At 44.4% G+C, this 23,370-nt stretch overlaps 3 protein-coding genes across 4 annotated transcripts; 1 reads left to right on the top strand and 2 right to left on the bottom strand.

The window, feature by feature from the left end:
* Positions 1 to 943: 943 nt before the first annotated feature.
* Positions 944 to 12,285, top strand: LOC118109938 (lysine-specific demethylase RSBN1L). Its single transcript, XM_035157419.2, has 8 exons — positions 944 to 1,467; positions 1,700 to 1,819; positions 2,834 to 3,540; positions 8,359 to 8,496; positions 8,627 to 8,769; positions 8,998 to 9,165; positions 9,315 to 9,426; positions 9,745 to 12,285. The coding sequence occupies exons 1-8, from the start codon at positions 978 to 980 to the stop codon at positions 11,455 to 11,457; spliced, it is 3,591 nt and encodes a 1,196-aa protein (XP_035013310.1). The 5' UTR covers positions 944 to 977; the 3' UTR covers positions 11,458 to 12,285.
* Positions 12,286 to 12,674: 389 nt separating this feature from the next.
* Positions 12,675 to 14,435, bottom strand: tmem60 (transmembrane protein 60). Of its 2 annotated transcripts, none has more exons than XM_035157442.2 (2): positions 14,267 to 14,435; positions 12,675 to 14,000 (listed from the first exon to the last, which is right to left on the bottom strand). In XM_035157442.2, the coding sequence occupies exon 2, from the start codon at positions 13,953 to 13,955 to the stop codon at positions 13,551 to 13,553; it is 405 nt and encodes a 134-aa protein (XP_035013333.1). In that variant the 5' UTR covers positions 13,956 to 14,000; positions 14,267 to 14,435; the 3' UTR covers positions 12,675 to 13,550. The 2 variants fall into 2 exon arrangements, with proteins under 2 accessions (XP_035013333.1, XP_035013332.1); XM_035157441.2 differs by having other exon boundaries at positions 12,675 to 14,039; positions 14,267 to 14,434.
* Positions 14,436 to 15,125: 690 nt separating this feature from the next.
* On the bottom strand, positions 15,126 to 23,306 carry prr5a (proline rich 5a (renal)). Its single transcript, XM_035157430.1, has 11 exons — positions 23,036 to 23,306; positions 21,140 to 21,270; positions 19,244 to 19,369; positions 19,083 to 19,163; positions 18,523 to 18,571; positions 18,328 to 18,385; positions 18,144 to 18,235; positions 17,910 to 18,050; positions 17,405 to 17,540; positions 17,030 to 17,308; positions 15,126 to 16,925 (listed from the first exon to the last, which is right to left on the bottom strand). Exons 2-11 carry the CDS (start codon positions 21,268 to 21,270, stop codon positions 16,636 to 16,638), a joined length of 1,383 nt encoding a protein of 460 aa, XP_035013321.1. The 5' UTR covers positions 23,036 to 23,306; the 3' UTR covers positions 15,126 to 16,635.
* Between the last annotated feature and the right edge of the window lie 64 nt (positions 23,307 to 23,370).

Genomic DNA, 23,370 nt, shown 5'->3' on the forward strand with positions numbered 1-23,370 from the left:
GGTGTGTTATCATAGGATTTCCTTGAAATTTGAATCACATAATGTTTATAACAGTGCTGATATGATGACTTGTTGTGCAGTGAACACAGCTGTCAGGCTCAGTGGGCCAAAAAAAGTACATTTCCATCACTATACTGCCATCTAGTGACATTGTAGGAAAGAGCTCAGGATATACAGTCAGTCGATGCATTTACAACTAATGAATACATTAGAAACTTTGACAAGCAGCAAGAAATTGTTAAATTTGGAAATCAGACATATTCTCACAAAACATCTTCAGATCAATTAAAAACATGAAATGCTTTACTCTGGGGGAAAAAAGTATTGGTCAATTATCTACATCCATATATGTATGAATTATGTTTTACATTTTCAGCTAATTTTTGTAAATAATAAGATTAAAGTGAGGGGGAAAAAAATGTAAACATTCAGTCCCTCAGAAATATTTTCCAGGTGTGAATGAGTCCAATAAGAAAAAAGGTGACTATCAATAAGTGACTTGATAGCAGGTGTTTCATCTCAACAACTGGGCTCCAGTGTTTGTTTTTTGAACTCATTTTGAAAAGTTCGAATATAAATAACTCAACATCTGTGACTACATTGTTTGTAGTCACAGATGTTTCTCAGTTATATTCAGTCAGTCTAAGTTCTACTCAGTCAGTGTAGCAGTCAGTCAGATGGTGTGTTGTGTTCAGTGCAGTCAGTCAGTCAGGGAGTGTTGTGCAGTGTGTTACAGTGTGTGCACAGCCAGTTGCACACAGCGTGTTGTTATGCAGTGTGTGTTGTGCAGCGTGTGTCAGTGTGTGTCCGTGTGTGCACAGCCAGTTGCACACAGCTTGTTGTTGTCACTCCGCTGTAAACACTCTCCTCCTCCACTCTCCGTCCTCCGTGCGTCTGACGCAGCTCACTAAGCTCCGCCCCCAGGCTGGCTCTCACGCACCACTTACGTCTGACCGTAAAAAATAGAAACTTCCAAGATGGCCGAGTCCGTGGACTCCATGCATTTCGCAGCAAACAGCAAAACAAATTCCCCTAAACCCCTGATAGCCAAGCGGCCGCCGGAGAGCCGACCGCAGTCTTCCAGCGACATCTACCCGCCGCCCCCCAAGAAGGTCCGGGTGGAGGAGAAGGGCCTGAAGCACCGGAGAGTGAACGGAGAGGTGTGCGCAGGGGAAAAACACAACGGGAAGCAGAGTTGTGGGAGCCCAGCGAAATGGAGTTTCGGCCCGGCCAAGGCGAGCCACTCCACCGCCGCCGCGGGGCCAGCGACTCCCGCTCGGAAAATCTTCAAAATCAGCAACTTCCTCGCTTCGCCCGTGAAAGTGAAGAAGGCGAAAGAGAAGCGACACAGGGAGAAGGAGAAAGGCGGCGAAGCGCAGCGGAGCTCCCCCGCGGGTGTGGAGAGACTGAGCCCAGCTAGCTGCCATACAAAGACCGAGAACGGCGACGTGAAACCGCTCCAGGGAGGTAGGTGACCACGGAGCGGTGCGCTGCCGCCCGCTTAGCGGCTGTTAAACACCCACATGGGAGGAAATACTGTGATAAAGGCGTTTAGTGAATTATTACATAATTCTCCGAGCCACAGGCCCCAGTGTTTATTAGGCCCAGATGGAGATTTATACACGTGGAAATGTTTTCTCCTCACCGATGTGTCTCCGCATGGATGTAAAAGTGTTGTCTCGTCACCGCCTCCCCGCAGATCACCGAGTGAAGGAGAAGGACAGAGAACCGAAGAAGAATAAAGAGTGGAAACATCACAAACTGCCTCCTGCACATGACATCACCAGGGAGAACGGAGAGGGGGCTTCTCCACTGAAAGGTACCGACTCACATGTTACACGGACCGACGGGCATTCAAAGTTATTTCTCACTATTCCTGGATGACTTTGAATTGTGTGTAATTACTTTAATCACTTTGCTGTGTTGGCCACACACAGTTAACAGGGTTCTTCTAAACAGCACCACAGTGGGATCTGTGTATGAAAGTGTCTCTTTGTATTAGTACAAAACAAATTAAATGAGTGCAGTCGGATTAAATATCTTATTCAAACATTAAATCTGAATTTTAAATGAAATGTGATTTTTCAGTGAGACAATTTTTAACTGCAAACCAGAAACACTAGACACATTAATTTAGTTTGTTAAAACGTAACCTGGTGGAAAACATTTCCTTACTTCTGTTCAAAGTTTTTGAAGTTGTGATGTAACCTCAAGTTCCTCGAAATCTTCATCTCAGCAGAGCTATTTGCAGACATGCACTGAACTCCGGATAATCTCCTGAAACTATCCAAAGGTGCTGTGTGTGTGTGTGTGTGTGACAAGGCAAATGTCCAAGTCAGGCTTTTTCTTTTCTGGCTATTGTTCGAGTGAGCCCATGTGAGAATACAGCAGGAGATTATCCAGAGTATTCACTTTGAGCGAGTGGCTGTTTGACGACAGACGCCTATTTAAAAATCCCTAAAGAACACGAAAAAGAGGTGCCATAGAAGACACAGAGGAAGATGTCAGCTTGGAAAGATAACGCAGTTTGAGAGCTTGTGGAGATAAGAGCCGACGCCGGTGACTATGTTGTGTAAACAAAACCATGTGATCTCTTCAGCGGGTTTTAAACATCATGTCCGGACTCCTGCTCCTCTCAGACACCAGCCCTCACCCGAGAGCTCAGGAAGTTTTCCTGTTGTAGGGAATGTGTCTGACTCGTAAAAACCCCGGAGAAAGTCAGGAACAAATTGTCCAGACATTTCCCAGAGTTCATGTCTGAAAACAGCTCTACATGTTGTAAGATTTAAAAGTTGAACCTGAAGTGTAAACAATTTCTTATTCTCTCTCACAGAGCCTCAGGAGAAGCCCAACGCTGGTTCAGAGGAGGACCTCTTGCTGAAGAAACTCAAGAAGAAGAAGAAAAAGAAGCACAAAGACGGGGAGCGGGGGAAGGAGCGCTACAGCCGACCCAAAATGTACCATCGCTCATGCCAGACGGTTTGTTCAGGAGTGTCTCTGGGTCTGCCCGAGTTCCTCAGTCGAATTAATGGGAACAACAACAACAACAGCAGCAGCGACAGCAGCAGCAGCAGCAGCAGCAGCCTCCTCCACGCAACCACTGCTCCACAACAACACTACCAGGATCCTGCCGCTACCTCCGCCTCCATCTCCACCATGGTCAGGGACAGGCTTGGCTACAACTCCCCGCTCCACTGCACCCCGGCGCCGGGCCTGTCCGGTCTGGAGTTTAGTCGCCTGATCCAAGTCGAGCAGCAGGCCAACGGAGGGGCGTCTGTGGCGCACGCCTACAGCGAGCAGCTCGCCGCTCTGTCTCCGGCCGAGATGCAGCGCTTCGCTCAGGAGTTTGTGACCCTGTCGTTCAGCGAGGACGAGGCCCAAGCTGCCTCGTTCGTGATGGGGATCATTCATGGAGCGGCGTCCTACCTCCCAGACTTCCTGGACTACTTCTCCTACAAGTTCCCCAATGCTCCGGTGAAGATGGAGGTGCTCGGGAAGAAGGACATAGAGACGACAACCATGGTCAACTTCCATTCTCAGGTGAGACTGTTGTTTTGTGTTGAACGGGGGCTCAGTGTGTGTGTGAGAAGGTGCTGAAATGTGCACTTTGTGTCTGTGCAGTGTTAGATTGTAGTCAGGAGGTATGAGCAGCTCAGATTCACCTGTTACACACTGAAACAACACTTCGACACTTTCAGGTTCTCTTGTTGTCGGGGAGTTTTCACTCTGATTTTAAATCCATCCCCACCTCTGTGTTCAACGTGTTTCAGGGGCCATGTTGTGTTTGGAGCTGTAAGGGTATGTGTGTGTGTGGCGTCTTCTGTTGTCACTTGTAATTGGTCTCTTGTAAAACTCCTACTTTTGAGTTCTCTATATTGATTATTAGAGTTGTGCTTTCACGTCAGCCTCAGAAGGTAGAGCTGAAGTAAGTTCAATTATGGATGAGTTCTAAACTGTTATTGTACGCTTTGTAAAGGTGACGACAGCTAGGTCTGCATTTGGGACTGTTCTGTTGTAGCCTTGGTTTGACATTTCCTGTTCCTCAAATTTACATATTTAGAAGTTTTTCTGTACAGAAAAAAATCCCTTTCTGGGTGTAACTCTACACTTTTTGCTGTATCTCATATTTGCGGACAAAAAGAATATGCTAAATGCTCCTGCCTCTGATTCCACACGCCCCTCAGTTGCTCACCTGCAGCTCTGACACTCACCATCGAGCACACAAACCTCACCTACGTTTTCACGTCTGTAAGACCAATTCGTCATTGTAATCAGAAATCCCCCCAGTTACCTTCACAGAGGAAGTTGTTTTCCTCTGCATTTGTTTATTTGTCTGTCAGCTAGCATGATTACAAAAACTACTGGACAGATTTCCATGAAACTTAGTGGAAGGATGTGTGTTATGGGTCAGAGAAGAACTCATAAAATATTTGTGCTGATCCAGATCAGGGGGCAGATCCAGGATTTCCCCCCCCTCTTTCTTTAACATAGCGAGACAGGACATTTTTCAACATTTTCCTTGATTTCTCAGAGAATAATTAATGGATCTTGATGAAAAATCAGGCACATTAAAGCAATTTGGTTTAGATTCAAATAAAAAGGTAGATCTAGTGAATTAAAATCTGCTTTCATAAGGGTGCTGAGAGGTATGTGGTCCTCTGAGTGCCATTCTAGTTAATATTTGATTCACAGTTTGTTTCCATATTAGTCTTAAAGTGTTAACCATTTGCACGTGTATTATAAATACATTAACATCAACTCTAATAATGAGGCATGAATAGCTAAAGAATAACCAGGAGGTTTGTTCAGAAAGACCAGACATCTTTTAATATCTGTTACAAGTGGCTGCATCCTGTTAGATGTGAGTAAGAAACTTGATTCATCGTAGACAGCTCTTTGTTAAATTAAATATTTAAATTTTAAAACGTGTCCGGATTTTGTAAAAATCCTAACTTTTGTCAGTCCTACACCTGAACCGCAGCCTGTACATCACTTGAACATGTTTTTAGAAATTGAGAGAATCCATTTAGGTGAGGCATACCTAAAATGATTCATTCCAAGGACCCGTCACTGTGAGGAAAACTTGTCCAAGGTCTCTCTTGATCGCACTGATACTCGATGAGCTCTGTAATCAGATCTGCTTCAGCTCGTCTGGCACCAGGATTTTCCTCCACTACCAACATAAGGCAGATGATGCACTTTATCCTGTTACTGTACAAAGACCAACCCGATACAGCCGTCAGTTTATTTTCTTGATTTTAGCCACTTTGTATTAAACGTCAGTTGATTATAGGGACAGTGGACTTGTATTTTTCCACCAGCAAACAATGATGGAGAAGCAGCGCTGCTGAGTGATCCTCGACTGAAGTGACTGATTGATTCATGGCTGTGTTTAAACATGGTGTTTCTGAATCACAGACTTTAAACTTGCACTAAGTTCACATGCAGGAGTGATGGATAGAGTGTAACACATATACAAACATACAGTCTAGTTTTATCTGAGGCTTTGTCTCTGTCCAGATGTTATTCGCTCCGGATCAGGAACATTTTCCCTCCATACTAACGCATGTGAAAGCGCATATCACATGACCATTTACTTACAGTGGGCATGCGTGTGTCCGTGCAAACAGGAAGCAGTTTACTCTGCAGTTAGATAGGAACAGATATTGTGAAAGTTTCAACAATTTATTTTTCCTGGACGGAAAGTGAGTTGTTATCCATGTTGCGATAACTGTTCGTTGTTGAATCGGGGTTGACTGAGACCCAATCAGAAAATTAATGTGGATGTCTATGTCTCCATTTCTACCTTTCCAGACTAAAATGTAATCCTGGAGTTTTCAAATTCAAATAGGGTCAGCGGTGTTTCCTAAATCCTCTTTTAGGGTTCTGAGAAACTCTGGAGAAATGTGGACACCAGAAATAAACGGAGAAAAAGAAAAGCATTTAAAAACTAAAACGTATTTGTATGGGGCCTGAGTGTTTTCCTCCAGGCTGTGGCACATGCAATGGCAGTCTGTTTACCTTTTTAAATCATTTTCTGTGACATAATTGTAGACATAGCACACTAGTGACTTGGCCGCTTGATCAATGCTCCTTTGTCTTAAAACAGTCCTGGACTATGTTTAATCCATAGTTATGCAGTTTTTCTTCTGGAGAATGAATCCTTTTCACACCAAATTAAAGATTATGTATTATGTGTGTAACCAACAATAGTTTTCTATGTAAGGATATTGTAGAGCAATGTGTGTCGCTGTCAGTGCATGTGACTCCATCCGTTTGAAACATCGGCCCTCCTCACTAACAGGCGAGGTGGCTTACAGCTCTGATGTTCAGTGATGTAAACGTGACACCCGGATGGACACAGTAACTTTCACCGTCCTCCTGCGCTGTGACGTCTTTGCGAGCACACACACACTGTAAACACACCTGTCTCCTGTGACGCCGGCTACGCCCTAATTTTAAGAGTTTATGAGTTACACATTGCACGGCACAATAATGCAAACATTGCTTTCCTTGTTAACTAGCTAAATAAGTTTCAGTCTGAGATGCTGGTGCTTGTGCAGGCAGTGAATATTGTGTATATATGACCTTTTAAGTCAAAAGGGATGGTGTCTGCAGAGGGTAAGATAAAGTGTTGGTCTGGTCAATCCTTTGGAAGTTACTGATTTGAGAGTAGATGAATATGAATTGATTTTAAAGTGCAGACATTAATTCGTCTGTAAAAATGTATCTTCCTTCCGGACTTATTATTTGACCTATGATGTAATTTTAGACTGGAGATTCTTAGAAAAAGTGGTTTGAGAATGACTCTGCATGAGTAAGACTCTCATTCGTGTGAACAACTGTCTTTTTTCACAGCTCGGTTTTAGTGAAGTAAACACGTCCAGGACCGTATCTGTAATTGTCAAAAACACGAAACTCCTGTTTCCTCTGTTACCCATTTGATTTATGTCATAGCAACTGGTACTGCGCCATTTTACATATGAGGGACTTCGCTATTTTGCTGTGTCTGTATATAAAGTACTGTGCAGCTATTTAGTTCCTGAAGCGAAGGGCTTATTGAAAGCAGTCAATAAGAAGAATAACAACAATACATTTATACACGGTCAGTGGCGCTGATCTCATTGTAACTTTTCGTCAAAAAAATCCTCAGAATCAGAACATAAAACCAAGTTAAACCCACTGTGCTGGGAGTCAAGTTAAATGACCTGAGCTTACTTACTGTTATATATCACATATACAGTGTATTATAAAATTAAATGTGCACATGTGCACACACAAGTGTGATAATGTTACCAAAAACAGAATAATTTACGGTCTGTTAAGACAGATGTTCATACAGGGCTGATGTAAAAGATTGCATAGACATGTAGCTCTATTTGACCATTGAGTGTATATTGTTTATTTATACATATATCATGTTCCTTGTTACTGTAATATGTTTTGCATTCAAGTAGAAATTTTGTTTTTGTGGTACAGGTTGTAGTCTTTATGTTGCTCTCTCTCTCTCTCTCTCTCTCTCTCTCTCACACTCACACTCACACACACACACACTGTAGCGAAGTACATCCTGCAGTTTATTACAATGGATTAACAAAATGCATCAAACTGAAGAATCCATATGATCATAGAAGTGAATCCCTGTGATTCTGAGACATAATACATGCTGAGCTTTTCTTTAGCTGAGCCCATGATGTTTGGTCATCATGTTTTCTAGATTTAATAATATAATCCACAGAGCTTTTTATTTTTACTAATTTCTCTGCAGGACTGTCTTTCTGTCCTCAGAGTGATATTAGTTCACCTTCTTCTCTGTTGTGTGTTGACTGCAGAGTGTGAAGTTTTACCAAAGGCCTCCGTCTTTGCATTGAAGGTTCTGTTAATGGGCAGACAGATGCTTAACAGGGGCACTGGAAACATTGGGTGTGGAGAACAGGTTCCAAATTTTCGGAACCAGTTGTACATTGTAAAACATGGACGAAAAACTCCTACAGCTTATTAAATCAACACTGGTATTGACTGATAGAACAGGGATCAGTGCTGATTCAATTTTATCCAACTGAAAAAGTCAGAATGGGTTATTCCTACAGAAACTGAACAGGAACAGTCATTGGAATCAATAACGAATTGGGCTGATTAGAGTCAATAATGGTATTTGTATCAATAAAATGTCATCAATTCTCATCCCTGTATTGACCACGGTCGCCTGAGTAGTTGACCATAAAGGCAAATACGGTTTTAAAAACTGTTTCAGCTGGCAGTAGACTACATGTGTTCTTAGTGTTAGATTTATAGTAAGATTTATTGATGCCTGGAGGTGAGAGTCTGATCTGTTTCCGCTGTGTTCCCCGGCTGCAGGTGAAGCGGACATACTCCCAGGGAACATACCGTGCCGGGGCCATGCGGCAGGTCAGTTTGGTCGGCGCTGTGGATGAGGAGGTCGGAGACTACTTCCCAGAGTTCATCAACATGTTAGAAGAATCTCCCTTCCTGGAGGTCAGTGTTTTTGTGGTGTTTGTGTATGTACACGCAGCTAGAGGACGTGTGAACATCTGTCTTTCTGTTTCCTTGTGTATGGCTGCGAGTCATTATGGAACTGGAAGTTTCTCACCCTGTGTTTTTGCAGCGAACTCTGCCCTGGGGAACATTCTCCAGTCTGCGGCTGCAGAGCCCCACTGAGAGCGACGACGGCCCCATCATGTGGGTCAGACCTGGGGAACAGATGATCCCTTTGGCAGACATGCCGAAGTCGCCCTTCAAAAGGAAAAGGTGTGTGGAGATACTGAGTCTGTAAATGTTTACCAGTGCACAGGTGGCATCGTCTCACTATCGTCCTCATTTGTGAAAGTGGAAAAATGAGCTTCAAGTAGAGTTGGAATAGTAAAGCCACATTTATCATAAACAATTTTTGCCTGGTCTCGTACCTGCACATGCAATGTACAGGTACGTAGACGTGCCATGAACATGTCCTGACAGTTGTTAATGAATGTTTTTCAGGTCCACCAATGAGATAAAGAACCTGCAGTATCTACCTAGAGCCAGTGAGCCCCGGGAGATGCTGTTCGAGGATCGTACAAGAGCGCACGCGGATCACATCGGTCAGGGGTTTGAGAGACAGACGACTGCTGCTGTAGGAGTGCTGAAGGCTGTACGCTGCGGAGAGGAGTGAGTACACAGTGCAAAAATACTTTTCATCTGCCACTAGTGATGGTTTAAAAAACTAATAACGGTGTAATGTAACAACAACTATGAGAAAAGTTGGTGCCGCCGGTTATTTATTGTGTTCAGATTTAACTCTAATTTTCGCCTCACAGGAGTGACATCCCTGCCCGGATCACCAAAGATGTTGTGTGTTTCCACGCCGGAGATTTCCCAGAAGTGGTCATGAGGCTGCAGCTGGATCTCCATGAACCCCCGCTGTCTCAGGTGGGTCAGGTTTATTAATCATATCAGTTGGGTGTGCAGCAGATATAAGCAGATGCTTGTCAAACCTTCTTTAAAGCTTCACTTACAAGTGAACACTACAAGTCTTATGTAATAGGGTCATTTCGCACAGAGTAAAATCACAGTGCTGCATCTTTTAGTGCAAAAAAGCTTTTCATTGACTTCTGGCCTGCCACATTGTCTCTTGATAATCAATTTATATCAGAGGAAGCCCCCAGTGTTATTCTGTTAGCTTGTCGACTGCATCAGTTGATCTTGTATGGTGGACTTGCTGAATGACGTGTCTTCCTGTCTCTACAGTGTGTACAGTGGATTGATGACGCCAAGCTGAACCAGCTCCGGAGGGAGGGGATCCGATATGCCCGCATCCAACTTTACCACGATGACATCTACTTCATCCCTAGAGGAGTCGTCCACCAGTTCAAGACGGTGTCTGCTGTCTGCAGTTTGGCCTGGCATATCCGACTCAAACAGTATCACCAACACGAAGTGAAGGAGGAAGAGGAGAAGAAGGAAGAGAAGCGGGCACATAGGGAAATCACGCTTCATATCGAGGAGGAGGAAGACGAGGAGGAAGAGGAGGAAGACGAGGAGGACGAGGAGGTCGAAGGGAAGGAGTGTGACCCTGCTGTGCAGGCGGTGATGAAGCTGGAGCAAGAGGTCATCGAAGGAGGGGAGAGGCCACCCTCACAAATGCCACGACAGATTTTCAAGGAGGAAGAGAAAGAGAACAGCACCGAGATGAAGGAGCTGGCAACGACACAGTCTGTTCACTTTGTAAAGAAGGAGAGAGACGAAGGTGTTCTCACTCATACACTAATGGAGCCTAAAGCTGAGGAAGATGAGAAAGAGGGGGTGAAGGGAGGGGAAGATAGTAGTGCAGACACATGCCAGACACCACAGAAAGGCCACGAGGGTGGAGTGGACAGTACACCCTTAAAATCACTACAGCAAATTAGGAAGGAGAACAATGTGGAGGAAGAGAGGCCGCAAAAGACGACTCTGCCAGGTCAAAGTCTAAAAGAGAAATCTAAAGATAGTATAACGACCACTTATAACACACCGATCAAAAAGGATAAGGAAAAAGTAAAACGAGAGAGAGATGAAAAGGAAAGGGCTAAAGAGAAGAAGGATAAGGATAGAAGTAAAGAGAAGGAGAGGGATAAAAAGGACAGGCCGAAAGACAAGGATAGAGAGAGGGACAGGATGAGAGAGCATGAGAAGGTGAAGGCCGAGGCGGGAAAAGAGGGAAACACATCGACACAGCTTGTGCCACAGATGAGGAAAAAGGAGGATGAGGAGCGGACAAGAGAGGGCAGCAAAGCCTCTCAAACTTCCCTGCATGCTCTGAAAGACGAGAAGTGGGCCAAGGAGTGGGACTCGAAGACGCAAGCCCACGTCCGGAGAGAGAAGGAGCACGAGAAAGACAGGGGAGGTGCACACGCGGCATCTCACACGAGGCCAGACAGAGAGGAGGCTCGAGACGCCTCCTCGCATAAACACAAGTCTTCACACGGGAAGAAGGAGAAGAGCGGGCACAGGGAGGGCAAGGAGAGCAACACGTCGAGTACGCAGGCGAAGACGGGGAGAGAAGACGGGAAGACCGGCGCTCCCAAACCTGCGAACATTCAGGTTAAGAAAGAAGGAAAGAAGGATAAAGACGTCGGCAGTAAAGACGAGAGGAAGAAATCTTCGGGTCCGACACCGCCGGAACACAAACCACGGACACTCATCACCTTTGACCTCTTTAAGCCGATGGATGCTCACCAAACTTTCGCCCTTTCCTTCACAGACAGTCGGCCTAAGGCGCACCATCACAGTGACTCTCGAGGCTCTTCCTCTAAGCCTGGATCTGACAGTCGGACACTTGTGCCCTCTAAAGGACCGAGAGTAAAGGACTCTGTGCAGGGAAAACCTGCCACGCCCCTACAGGACACTCGACCCCAGCAGCACTTGTTAAAACATCCCCTGAAAACACACACGCCCCAAACAGAGAAAGACTTCTTACTATGAATGTCTCGGTGTCTAGTCTTCTATTTTTACTGTGCAACGTATGCTGCGGCTTTGTTAAAATATTTGCAACTGTATCCTTCCTTTAGACATGGACTGGTCTTTCTAATTTGTAATTAGACGAGCAGGTGCATTCCATTTCTTTGCTGACACGGCCACATTTCTCCGGTGACGTAGCGAAACGAGGATGCACCCCCCCCCCCCCAAGTATTTTAACAGTGCCTAAGAATGTAAGCTAAGTAGCTCACTTCACGTTTGTTAGCGAATGTATGTAGGCTCTATACAAAATGTAATGTGACCCGTGTGTCAGTGCCTGTGCACTACTTAGCTTCGCTCTTAAAGCACCTATTTTAGGTACTGGACTAGCCAATCTGAAAACAACCATTCTCACTCCCTGCTGTAGGAATCATGTGTGTTCACCGTTTGAGACAGAATGCCAGCGAGTCACAGATCTCCTGCTGAAATCCTCTCTGCCGTGTTACTTTAGACGATGGAGTTTGTTGTTTCTAACACTCCAAAAGCGGAGGAGGTAGTTGTTTTCAGACTGGACTCTGACTCACACAGGGCTGTAAATGATACTGTATGTACCAAAACTGTACAGTATAGATGTTATTAGCACCTATGTGAGAAAATGTATACAGAAATTGCATATATTTTTTGTAAAACAAGTTTTATTTTCCATAGAACTTATTTATATTATTTACTGTCTGTTTTTATTTGAAACCAATGTATGTGAAAATTTTGTTGTAAATACATTTTATTTCCTAAGATAAGACTTGGTAGTGTGATTTATACTCTGATCAGAACCTCTCAATAAATGGTTCAAAAATATGGACGTAGTCGATGTTAATGTCTCTTGTGCCTTTCACATCCTCCAGGTTTCAACAACTGCTTTGGAAACATGCTGGCTCTGTCACTCTACTTCCTCATCACGTTAGGATATCTGTATAAATTCCCATCAGCCTCATAGGAACTTTGAGTTAAATGCTAGAGTAGATGCTAATCTTCTAAATGAGGATGTTAAAATGCTCAAATCAGCATGTCATGTTGGAATAGACCATTATCTCATTAGAAAAGCACAGGTTTTACCAATAAAAGGCCGACCACAGCTAAACAGCACAGATGGAACTGGATGTACCTATTGTAACTCGCCCTCGACAAGCGTCTGCCAGATTAACGCAATATAACTGACAAAGGATGAATTGAAACTCAAGCTTGACAACAGTTAATACTGAGCATTGGCCTTACAGCCATCAGAAATTGTATTATATGTATTACAGAATTATATTTTGCATTCACAAGGATGTAAACTACAATTCTTTATCTGCACAGTGCAAAGGACTTATTCATATATCCAGAGAATGTTCGGGATTACATTCAAACTGAATTGTTTCAGTGGCAGAAGGACATTCTGGGATGTACTGACAAATTCATCACATATGGAAGTTGTGAGATTTCTAACTGCTTTACAGAAATACACAGAGATGCAACAGTGACTCCATAGACGGCAACATATTATATGGTTCAGTGGTACACAGTGCATGCTAGTGCAGAGAGTAATATACCATCAATGTGGCACTAGTATTACATGGACACAGCAGACATAAGTATTTGTGTGTCGAGACAGTATGTGTGCACCCTCCCCCCAGAAAAGTGAAGAGGTGAATTGTAGAGCAACATTTAGTGTCACAAAGAACTGGTGCACACATTTGGTTTTGTCACCCTTTCTGTTTCAGCTGTTGTGTAAAGAAAAGCCAGAAGGCAGTAATGTGAACGTCAAACCAATGTCCCGCTCTGCGCTTATTGGATTTAAAACCTGTGAACCAGTGTGAAGAACTCTTTGGAGCCTCTTGAGTTTGGAACCTGCTGTAACTTGCTGAGCTCGAGGCAGAAACATCAAATTTTATAATGACATTGACAAATAGACAGCATCTGAAGTGGATCGGTCATGTCAGCCTGATACACGATGTGCTTCATAAGGTCTGCGCCAGCTCTGATTCCAATCCAGCGGATCAGATTGGTGCATCCATAGCTCGAGAAGCCTGAGAGTAAAAAGTCTGTCATGTTCAAAATCAACTATTGTAGGGTCCTCTGATTCAGTCCCTCCTGTAGTGGAAAACACTGTGTCCCAGCTCCACCAGCGCCCCACCCAGCAGCACCCACAGAGGGACACACACCACGCTGACCCACATGTCAGCCAGCCTCTCCAGGTGGGAGCACAGTGTCAGGCAGAAGGCCAGCTTCAGCAGCAGGGCCGTCAGGTACCACAGCCTCTTCTTCAGGCTCTGCTCGCCGTCTCTGGGGTCAAAGTCTGGCTTGCAGCGTCCTGCCATCTTCACGATCAGCATGAGGATGAGGATGGTGTCAAAGGTCCAGATGGGGAGGAAGATCAGGAACCAGTTCCAGTGGATCTTGGAGTCCAGCTTGAGGACCAGCATGATGAGGAAGATGAGGGCAAAGATCCAGGAGAGGAGCACCCGCTGGGCCAGGGACATCTTCATCGACAGAGGACTGGCAGAGAGCCAGTGTCACCACCACGAGAGAGACTGAGGAGAGGAGTGAGGACCACAGCCAAGGTGACACACCTGAAAACACACACACACAGACACACACATTACACCCTGATGGACGTGAGGAGCACACGAGGAACAGAAAATAAGACTCACATCTGGTCTTACGTCAACAAGACCACCTCTAATGTTTATGTTCTTCACTTAGCATTAGTCCAGGGCTGAGGCTACTATCTGTTAGCAGCTAGCAAGCTTCAACTAACTACGAAAGCCGAATAAAAACACAATTTAAAGAGCCTCACCTCGATCACCAGGACAGTCAACGTGTTCTCTTACAGCCGAAGTTTAACAAACTACTTCTACGGCCGAGAGAGCAGCGTCAGCACCGGAAAAAAACAAACGATACGAGAACACAGCAGTTAGCTTTAGCTACAGCTACCGACACATTTCCGTTTGGTGTCTTCAAATTAAAAGCACGCTTATAAATCTACCGTATTTTATTTTTGAAAGGTTACTGCAAAACAAAAGCAGTGTGAGCTTGTTTACAAACTTTGTGGAGATCATGATAATTATGTTGATAATTATAACGATAATATTAATAATAATGATAATAATAACAACAACAACAATAATGATAATGAGGATGTTAACAATGATAATAATAATAATTGTTATATTATTATTATTATTATAACTATAAAAGCAAGTAGTGGTTATTTTTTATGTTTATATGACTGTGGCTCAGGTGATAGAGTGGGTCTTCCACCAGTCATCCAGTCTGCTTTCCAAAGTTACGTGATAGAAAGAGTGCTGTATATAGAAGTACTTCGTGAAAGTTTGCATAAATGAGTGAGTGTGATTTGCACTGTGAAGCACTTTGAGCGGCTGATAAGAAAGTTGCCTGAGCTGAAGAGGGGGTGGGCTTTCCATTGGGGGACGTTAGACTCATGACCTCAATATTTGTAAAAGCCTGGCTGTGGCTTTGACTTTAGGTGGTTTAACGGACCATCACTAAGTTAAAAAACTTAAGTGCCTCATCTTTTCATAAAGACAAACCAGTGCAGCATCATACTCTTTTCAGACATACATGACAACATCACTCAGGACAAATATTGTGTTTCCAGTAAATCAGTTATTTACAATAAGGGGCGATGACTCATGTTTTTAAACATTACTAAAATGTATTTATTTTTTTTACTGGGCTAGTATAACAAATTAATACAAAGTACAACTCCGTAGACATCATAGATTGTCAAAAAAGTAAAGTACAAAACGCTTGAGGTAAAACATCATTTGAAAAAGATTCAGTTAAAAATGCCTTATTAAAATCTGAATTCAAGGTAAAAGCTCACTTTACACTAATTAGCTGTCCTAAAAACCAACGATGCACTTTTATTTACAGGGTAGTGGTGGTGCAAAATACAGTGTGTGAGACAACATTCAGTCAAAATATTCATGTCTTTGTCAATTGTAAACAATAAACATCGGCATATTCCTCAAACTCCTGCTGCACACAGCTAATAGAGAAAAAAGCAAATGCTGTCACACTGATGTTCTAAGAAGAGAATTTTGCATTAGACCTCTTTGAGTGCGGCTGACAATAAAAAAAACAATTCCACATTTTCAGAAGGTGTCGTACAAAAGTGGGACGTGATCACTGTGTTACTGCCGAAACAAACTCATGTTGAAAAAAAGTTCCAGACATTTTCCATTGAAATGGCAGCTGTAAAATTCATGTTCGCAGAAAAGATGAGTGAAAACCTTGTAACTCCCACTTTGATTCGGTTTTCTGGTTTTATCCTCAGGATGTAGAGTGGGTAGTCCACTGATCAGAGGGTTGATGGTTCGATCCTCCTCCATGTGTTGAAGTGTCCTTAGGCAAAACAATGTACCCTAAGGGAGTTTATGTGTGTGGTAAAGCAAGGCACATATAAACACTTTACGAATGTTTGTGTGAATGGGTAAATGTGACTCGTGGTGTAAAGCTTTGAGAGACGAATAACACTAGAAAAGCACAATATAAATACTGTCAATTTACCATTTGAAGGATAAGGTGCCCCTCTATAGATTTACAGGACATGATGATAATCTATAGTTTAGTTTTAGGCTTTCGTCAGCAAATCCAATGAAAAGATCATAACCAACAAGATCTTTGTCAAAGTCAATTTGTTTCTATGGAAGATGTAATGAATATTTACATCTTTACATATTATAATTACTTAACAGGTCAAAATCATACAGTGGTTCAGGTTTTTTTAAAAGGACAAACTAGACAGCTTGGGTCGTCCTGCAGTGGCTGCAGGTTCGGTTCTGACTTGGCCCTTTGCCGTTTGATTTCCCTGCTCTCTCGCCCCATTTCATACCTGAATTGTCCTGTCAATAAAGCCAAAATACCCCAAAGATTTTCAATAAATAAAAAGGCTAAATTAGTTGCTAATAGGGCCAGACACTGCAGTTTTAATGCAGCTTGTGTTGTGTTTTTCATGTTTTTTTAAACAATGTCATTGTAGAGTTACAAGGTTGTCACACACCACTTTGAAATGAGTCGTCATGGAAACCCACCGTACAACAGTAAATAAGGAAGATGGTACCCCTTTAATGAAGTGTACGTTTTATCTTTGTCCCAGGTTATTGATGTGTGTACCGCGTGCGTTCCTAAAGGCGACCACAGCTACACAGTGCTCTGCCTGCCTTCGCGAGTGTACCCCATAGCTTCTGATGAGTGAGAAGGGAAATCAATAAATATCCCATCTGAGTCTGAGTCTGCAGACTCGAGCACTTGTCCAATTATGGTTTCGGGGCTGGATGATTCACTGGGCGGCGAGGAGGATGCACCCTTACTAAGATCAGTCATTGTAGTTGTGGCCTCAGTGCCGTGGAGAGCTCCTGAGGAGTGGAGGGGATGAATGGGGGGAGACGGGAGAGGCAAGGCCATGCCACTGGCTCCTGCTTGTACAATACCTGTGAATGACAGGGAGCTGGATTATTACAGATAACATCATGATTATTGTTTTTACATAATAAACAACAATGATGGATACAGAAGTCTCAATCTTTTGCCGTACCATTGAACTGAGAGCCCACACACAGCCTGTTGGAGGAGGGGCCAGACAGTTCGGATCCTGGGGCCAGGTCAGCGTAGGCGAGTCCTTGTTCCTCCGAGCATGATATAATCTCACAGGCCGAGTGGCGTCGAATTCCTCCACTGCCAACAGAGCTGGCATCTGGGTCATACTCAGCCACCGGGGTCAGCAGCAGAGGGATGTTGTAGCTCTTGGATCGTACCACAGGGTTTTTAGACGGTTGATCTGCAGGCTTGGGCCAGCCCCACGATAAACGCTTCTCTAACAGACCAGAGGAAAAGAAGGAACAGTGTTGATTAAAAACCGTTTCTCCGCCTCAAAACTTTGCTTTTGGTTTTTATATCCACACTGTCTCACCAAGAACACAGCAGTCGGCCTCTTGTCCGTCTCCTGAGCAAAGACCGTGGGTGCCCAGGTACGGTGAGACCACCTTCTGGACCAGAGACTCCAGCCTCAGGTATTCCTCATTCACACCACGAGACTCATGGACCCCCTATAACAAACACAGTCAGCTGAGTGTAAACTAAAGATGACGCTGATTATATATTTAACCTTTAACTAAAGGGGTGAAACAGTAGGTGATTATGGTCTGTGTTAGTGACTCACACATACACACTCGTGTTAGTGACTTGTCATTATGATGTGTAATTTCCATTTTTTGTTTTTTACTTGTCCTTGGTTTCTCTGTTTTTTTAGACCCATGTGAAATGTCTTGTTAAAACGTGATATATTGATAAAATGTATTAGTATTATTAATATTATTACCATAATTATTGAATGCTGATTTGCCTTATTAAAAACAGACACTTCCAAACAGTGAGAGAGAAGAGAAGCAGTGAAGTTGGTGCCTACAGGCCCGTACCTGTAGAATAAGCAGCATCTGTGTAACAGAGGGGGGAACACGGGCCCGGGGTCGAGACAGGGCGTCCTCTAACTTTACACTTAAGACGATGGTGTTCCTGAAGTGAAGCAGAGCTAGCTGTCGGACCGAGGGCTCCTTACCCTGCACACGGAAAACACCAGAGCAGTTTGAAACTTACCCTTTGGGCAGCAAACACACAACCAAAACAAGCAGAGTCTGAAGACGTTTGTGTACCTGCACCGGATGAAAGATGGCCTGCAGCATGGAGAGGACGTCACAGAAGAAGAAGTCCCACGTCTCTGCCAGAGAGTCGAGTAACTTCTGACCTGCATCGATTGAACGAGGAGCCAAAAAGACAGTTCATTTAGGCTCGGTTCACTACAATATATTTTCAGACGACGTATTAAAGCAGTCGTACCTTCGTAGAACCTTATTTTGTCCCGGAGGATGACCATGCCTTTTGTCAGCAGCTGGTTCTGTGAGAGGAAAACAATAATTATCTGAGGTGCTGTCACTGTCGAGTGTTCTCTCTATAATAAATACTTCTGTTAAATTTACCAGTGAGTTTCATGCATCTGAATAAAGTTTTCATTTAAAATCAGAGGTGCGTTACCTGAAGGTATTCAGTAAAGAAGGACCCCAGCTCAGTCTTCAACAGATGCCTGAGAAAACCAACAATTAATACATTTATAATGAAAACTGTTCAATCGCTGTCAGTAACAATGTGTGTGTACTTGTTCATAACTACTCGAGGAGACTGAACCACAGAACGAATAGCAATCTACCAAACACCATGTTTCCCTGCGTTATAATCCAGAGTCTGCTGTGTAGTTTAAGAAATGTGTGTGTGTGTGAATCCTTTTGTGGCTTTTCTGTACATGGAAATGTGTTTACTGAGCTACAACGGAGGCTGATGTGATAGGAGGGAGGGATCTGGTTTGGTAAGATAATGAGATATCTGGCTGGACCACATGACTCCCCAGGCCCACACACACACACACACACACACAACACACACAAAACAACCTCATTCACAAGAAATCATTCAGTCAGCATACACAGGACAGACAGTAATCAGACTAATTATAGCACAGAATGACATCGACAGTCTAAAATAAGGTAAGTTTTCCCTGTGCTGTGTTTGTACGCGTCTATTTCTGTGACTAAACTCACCGGACACCTTCGTTGAGGACGTAGAGTTCGTTATCTGCCAAACCTTTCTTCTGGAAGACTGCGATGACGGCGTTGTGGATGCTGTAACATCAGACGCGTTAAATCGGTCTAAATCACGGAGTATTCAAACACCAGCCATTCCTGCATCTTATACGTCGTACCTGTTCCAGGTGGCGTTGGATCCTGCCCTCTTCTGCTTCTCCCCTCTGTCCTCCGGTGAACTTTTCTCACTCTTGCCCAGCTCGCTCAGGCTGGGGGAGCTCATCAACTTCAGCCGGTGCAGAGTCCTCATGAGGGAGATATAAAGGAAGAGATGAGAGGATGTATACGCAAGGTGCTGGACAGGAGAGAAAGAAGGTCAGGCGCTGGGTTGACAAGCACTGATACGGAGATGAAGGAGGAGAAGGAGGAGAAGAAGGAGGAGAAGGAGGAGTTAGCCGGAGGGGGAGAGGAGAGCACAAGCAGCGTGTCTTGGAGAGAGAGAGAGAGAGAGAGAATGAGAGAGAGCACCGAGACAGAAAAAGCACAATGACAAGACAAAGAGTGGCCGGCGACAGAGGAGGAGAGAAGTAGGACAGGATAATGCGTCGCGAGAGAGGGGCAGCACGTTAAGAGCAGGATGGGTGGAGCCGAGCCCAGAGGTGGGCCACGTTGTCGCCGCACCGCCTGAGATCTCACAAGAGAAGAAATAACAATAGCACATGCACCGTCGGAGGCCTTCTCTTCCTCCCCTCACTGCCTCCCTGTCGGTACAATACAGCCATTGATGCAAACAAATATTTATGCAGAACCACAGATGCCAAACGATCTGCAGGGTAAGCAGAGTGAAGCGGTTGAGGGGATGTGGAGGAGGAAGTCATCCGGCTTATTGGCAACAACAAAATCAGGGATAGGAAGCAGCGACACAATACAACACAGTTGAGAAGGTTTCTCTGCCCCTCAGATTTACAACACGGCTGCTGCAGAACAAGAAGTCAAAAAGAAGAACAATACATGCGACTGGCTGATACTGTGGTCTTGATGCTGATGATTTCTGTATTTGATGACCATATCTACTTCCTCCTCTTTTTTATTCTCTGGAACAGCTTGTAAAAACCTTTCTCCACCCCCTGTGTCACATTCAGTATCAGTGTTGTCTGAACTACTCATGAAGGGGTTAAAAGTTTATTTTAACATTTCACTTAGACGTGGACGAGCAGATTGATACCACTCTCGTGTCTGTGTGGTAAATATGAAGCTAGAGCTAGGAGCTGGTTAGCTTAGCTTAGCATAAACACAGGAAGCCGGGGGAAACTGTTAGCATAGCTTTGTCCAATGTTCACAAAATCCATCTATCAAAAAACGGACATATTCATTTGTTATTACTTGTTTGTTTAATCCATAAATCTAAAATAGTCTGCCTCATAATCTCTATAAAACTACACAATATTATTGTTATATATACATTTGAATTTGTACAAATGTAACTATAAAATGAACTACAAATAAATGTTTATAGCTGTGTTAAAATAAGATGAACTTTTTTTCCTATTCTTTAAATTACAGATAACATTTCTCGCAAATTCTCTCTTTTTTTTCTGGAGCTGTATTTGGCGACATGATGCATCTGCAAGAAGCTGGTCATTGTTTATTGGGCCCTTCGCTTTCCATCTTGGATCAACTCTGTGTGTGACACATCAAATCGTCTGAGTCAAGCAATTCTCCTAAATCGTGATTCACTTCTAGAGTACAAGTGTTATCAGACTTTTAAGTGCACACATTCAAATAAAATGTCCTGAACTTAAAAAAACATTCCAGACCCACAAGTACCAAAACCCACAGAAAGCAGGTGTACAGACTGATGAGATGTACACTCATAAGGAAATGAGTCAATCCAACTTCCCACCAGCAGATCATTATCATTAGGTCAACACGCTGCAGGCAAAGCTCTGATGGGTAATGAAATCTTCTGGGACCAGAGATGAGGGGATCTTTTTTTAATGCTAATGAATAGTTCATGCATTTCCCAGGATGCTGCTTTATGTTGTGAAATGTTAATCCCAGGAACTGAGCCTTACCTCCTGATTGGATGCTCGCTGCTGCTGTCCATGTCCGGGCTCGGGGGAGGGGCGGAGAAGGTGCTGAAGTTGAGGGACAGGGGTCGGGGGGAGGGCCTGGAGGCATGCCTCCTCCGGAGTCCATCGAGCATCTGAGCACCAGGGAGGAAATGATGGAGGAATGGTTATTTGGGTTTATGTTGAAGCAGCAACGTGAGGCAAACAGCTTTCTTCTGAGGCTCTGACACAGTTGGGATCCAGCTGCCGCCCTTTACTCTGAGACAATGAATGAAATAAGGAACATAAAAGCACTACAAGATAAAAATTTACCGTAAATCTCACAGTCACAGGGGCACAGCAGCAAAACAAGGAGTTGTAGTGTGAAATGAGTCGGCTGCTTTTTGTTTCCTCTGTCACCGACCGTTATTACAACACTATGGAGGAGTGTTTTGCAATCGGAGCTCAACCTACGCTCCGAATTTACTACAATCTCTCACACACACACAAGTTTGCAAGGCTATACTTGTTAGGACACTGGATTGACTTCTATTCATTGTGGACAGCTTAACCAAAACATTGACCCTAACTTTAACCCTGACAGATTCATGCCTAACCCGAAACTTAACCTAACTACATACCCATCTTACCCCTAACCTTAGAATTAACCTCAGAATTGACATTATGCCTCATTAGGACCAGGCTTAGTCCCCGTTAGGTCTACTGGTCCTGACAAAGTCAATGTTAATACTGGAAAAGGTCCTTTAGAGGCAACAAAAACAAGCGCACACACACAATTTCTTGAACTCCTATCTTAGTGAGAACATTGGTGTAATGCATTCCCTCGCCCCTGAACCTGATCTAACCATCACAACTAAATCCCTGATCCTGAACCTAATTCTCATCTCAACCCCCAAAGCAAGTATTAATCCTCAAAGAGCCCTTTGAAAAAGTGAGGACCTGCCAAAATGTCCTCACTCTGTAAGGACTACGCTCAAAATTGGTCCTCACAAAGATATAAGCACAAGTACACACACACACATATTACATCAGGGGAAAAATAGGGAACTGCATGTGTGTGCATGTAGAGTGTGAGTGGGAGCAGATTGTTATTCTTGTAAAAGCCACGTAACCACGCTACTCTCTCTTACTCTCTCTCTCTCTCTCTCTTTTGCTCTCTCTCTCTCTCTCTGTGTGTATTACCGTGTATTTGGGTGTCTCCCCATAGAAACCTACTGTACACGGTGGAGCACCATCCCCTGGTCAGAGGGGAGAACAACAGTCTGGGCTGTTGTCACTCATCAGACAAAGACACAACACAAACCTGCCTCTCTGTGTGTGATCCAGTGATCAATGACTGACTGGTGTGTCTGATCTGTTTCATTAGACTAACATCACATCTCAGACATAAACAGACACACACACAGACTACACACAGCACACACACACACACACACACACACTGTATACCCGACGTGCCACGCCAGTCTGGGCATTTCTGCTTTTGTTCACCCCTCCTCCTCCTCCTCCTCCTCCTCCTTGTCTTTTAGGGCGACCACACACACATCGATTCCTCTTTTCATTTCTATCAATCACCATTTGTTCCCCGTGGCCCTGCTACAGCCGATCCGCATGTTTATTCGACATAACCCAGGTAATCAATGGGCCGGACGCGCAGTCAACAGTCCACGTTAGGGAGGAATGTGCAGGCAGTCGTGCGTACGTGGAGCTTTTCCTCTCGTTTTTCACCTGCGTGGATAAAATGAGCGTGACAGTAAACAACGTGGACGTCTTGTCAACACGCGCGCACTGACGCAGGCGGATCGCTGAACGCACCTCTGGACAGAACCTGGGTCGTTGATGGCCACAAAGTTCCCGTGTGTCATGCGCCTCTGCCCGCCCACCGCAGCCCGCACTCACCGTTGCTGCTCCCGTCGACTTGTTCCTGGTGGTGGGGTGTGTGTGTTCTCATGTAGTCCTGCCGGGAGACGACCACTGTCCGGGCTCATCGGCTGCGCTGCTCCCCGCCGGACTGCGCACACACGCGGGGCATCGGCGTCAGGGCGCAGGCGGCTGGATGGAGGGTCCGGGCTGCGGTGCTGGAGGAGAGGGACTCATTCATGAAGCGTGCACCGCCTCTCCGCTCGCTCTCTCTGCCGGCGCGCCCCCGCTTTGTTTTGACGAGATGCAAAACGAACCTGGACGCGTGCACGCGGGCCTAACGTGGACGCGCATGCTGGTTCAAGCAGTTTGCC

Source organism: Hippoglossus stenolepis, chromosome 5 (genome assembly GCF_022539355.2).
Source record: "Hippoglossus stenolepis isolate QCI-W04-F060 chromosome 5, HSTE1.2, whole genome shotgun sequence".
Taxonomy (NCBI): Eukaryota; Metazoa; Chordata; class Actinopteri; order Pleuronectiformes; family Pleuronectidae; genus Hippoglossus; species Hippoglossus stenolepis.

Bases quoted from the DNA above. Each gene is read 5' to 3' on its own strand.
- LOC118109938 (XM_035157419.2), top strand. From the start codon at position 978: ATGGCCGAGTCCGTGGACTCCATGCATTTCGCAGCAAACAGCAAAACA. The intron at 1,820-2,833 runs GTACCGACTCAC...TCTCTCTCACAG, and splicing joins GGGGGCTTCTCCACTGAAAG to AGCCTCAGGAGAAGCCCAAC. The intron at 3,541-8,358 runs GTGAGACTGTTG...CCCCGGCTGCAG, and splicing joins TGGTCAACTTCCATTCTCAG to GTGAAGCGGACATACTCCCA.
- prr5a (XM_035157430.1), bottom strand. From the start codon at position 21,270: ATGCTCGATGGACTCCGGAGGAGGCATGCCTCCAGGCCCTCCCCCCGA. The intron at 18,236-18,327 runs GTACGACTGCTT...CAATCGATGCAG, and splicing joins CAAAATAAGGTTCTACGAAG to GTCAGAAGTTACTCGACTCT. The intron at 17,541-17,909 runs GTACGGGCCTGT...TGTTTGTTATAG, and splicing joins AGATGCTGCTTATTCTACAG to GGGGTCCATGAGTCTCGTGG.
- tmem60 (XM_035157442.2), bottom strand. From the start codon at position 13,955: ATGAAGATGTCCCTGGCCCAGCGGGTGCTCCTCTCCTGGATCTTTGCC.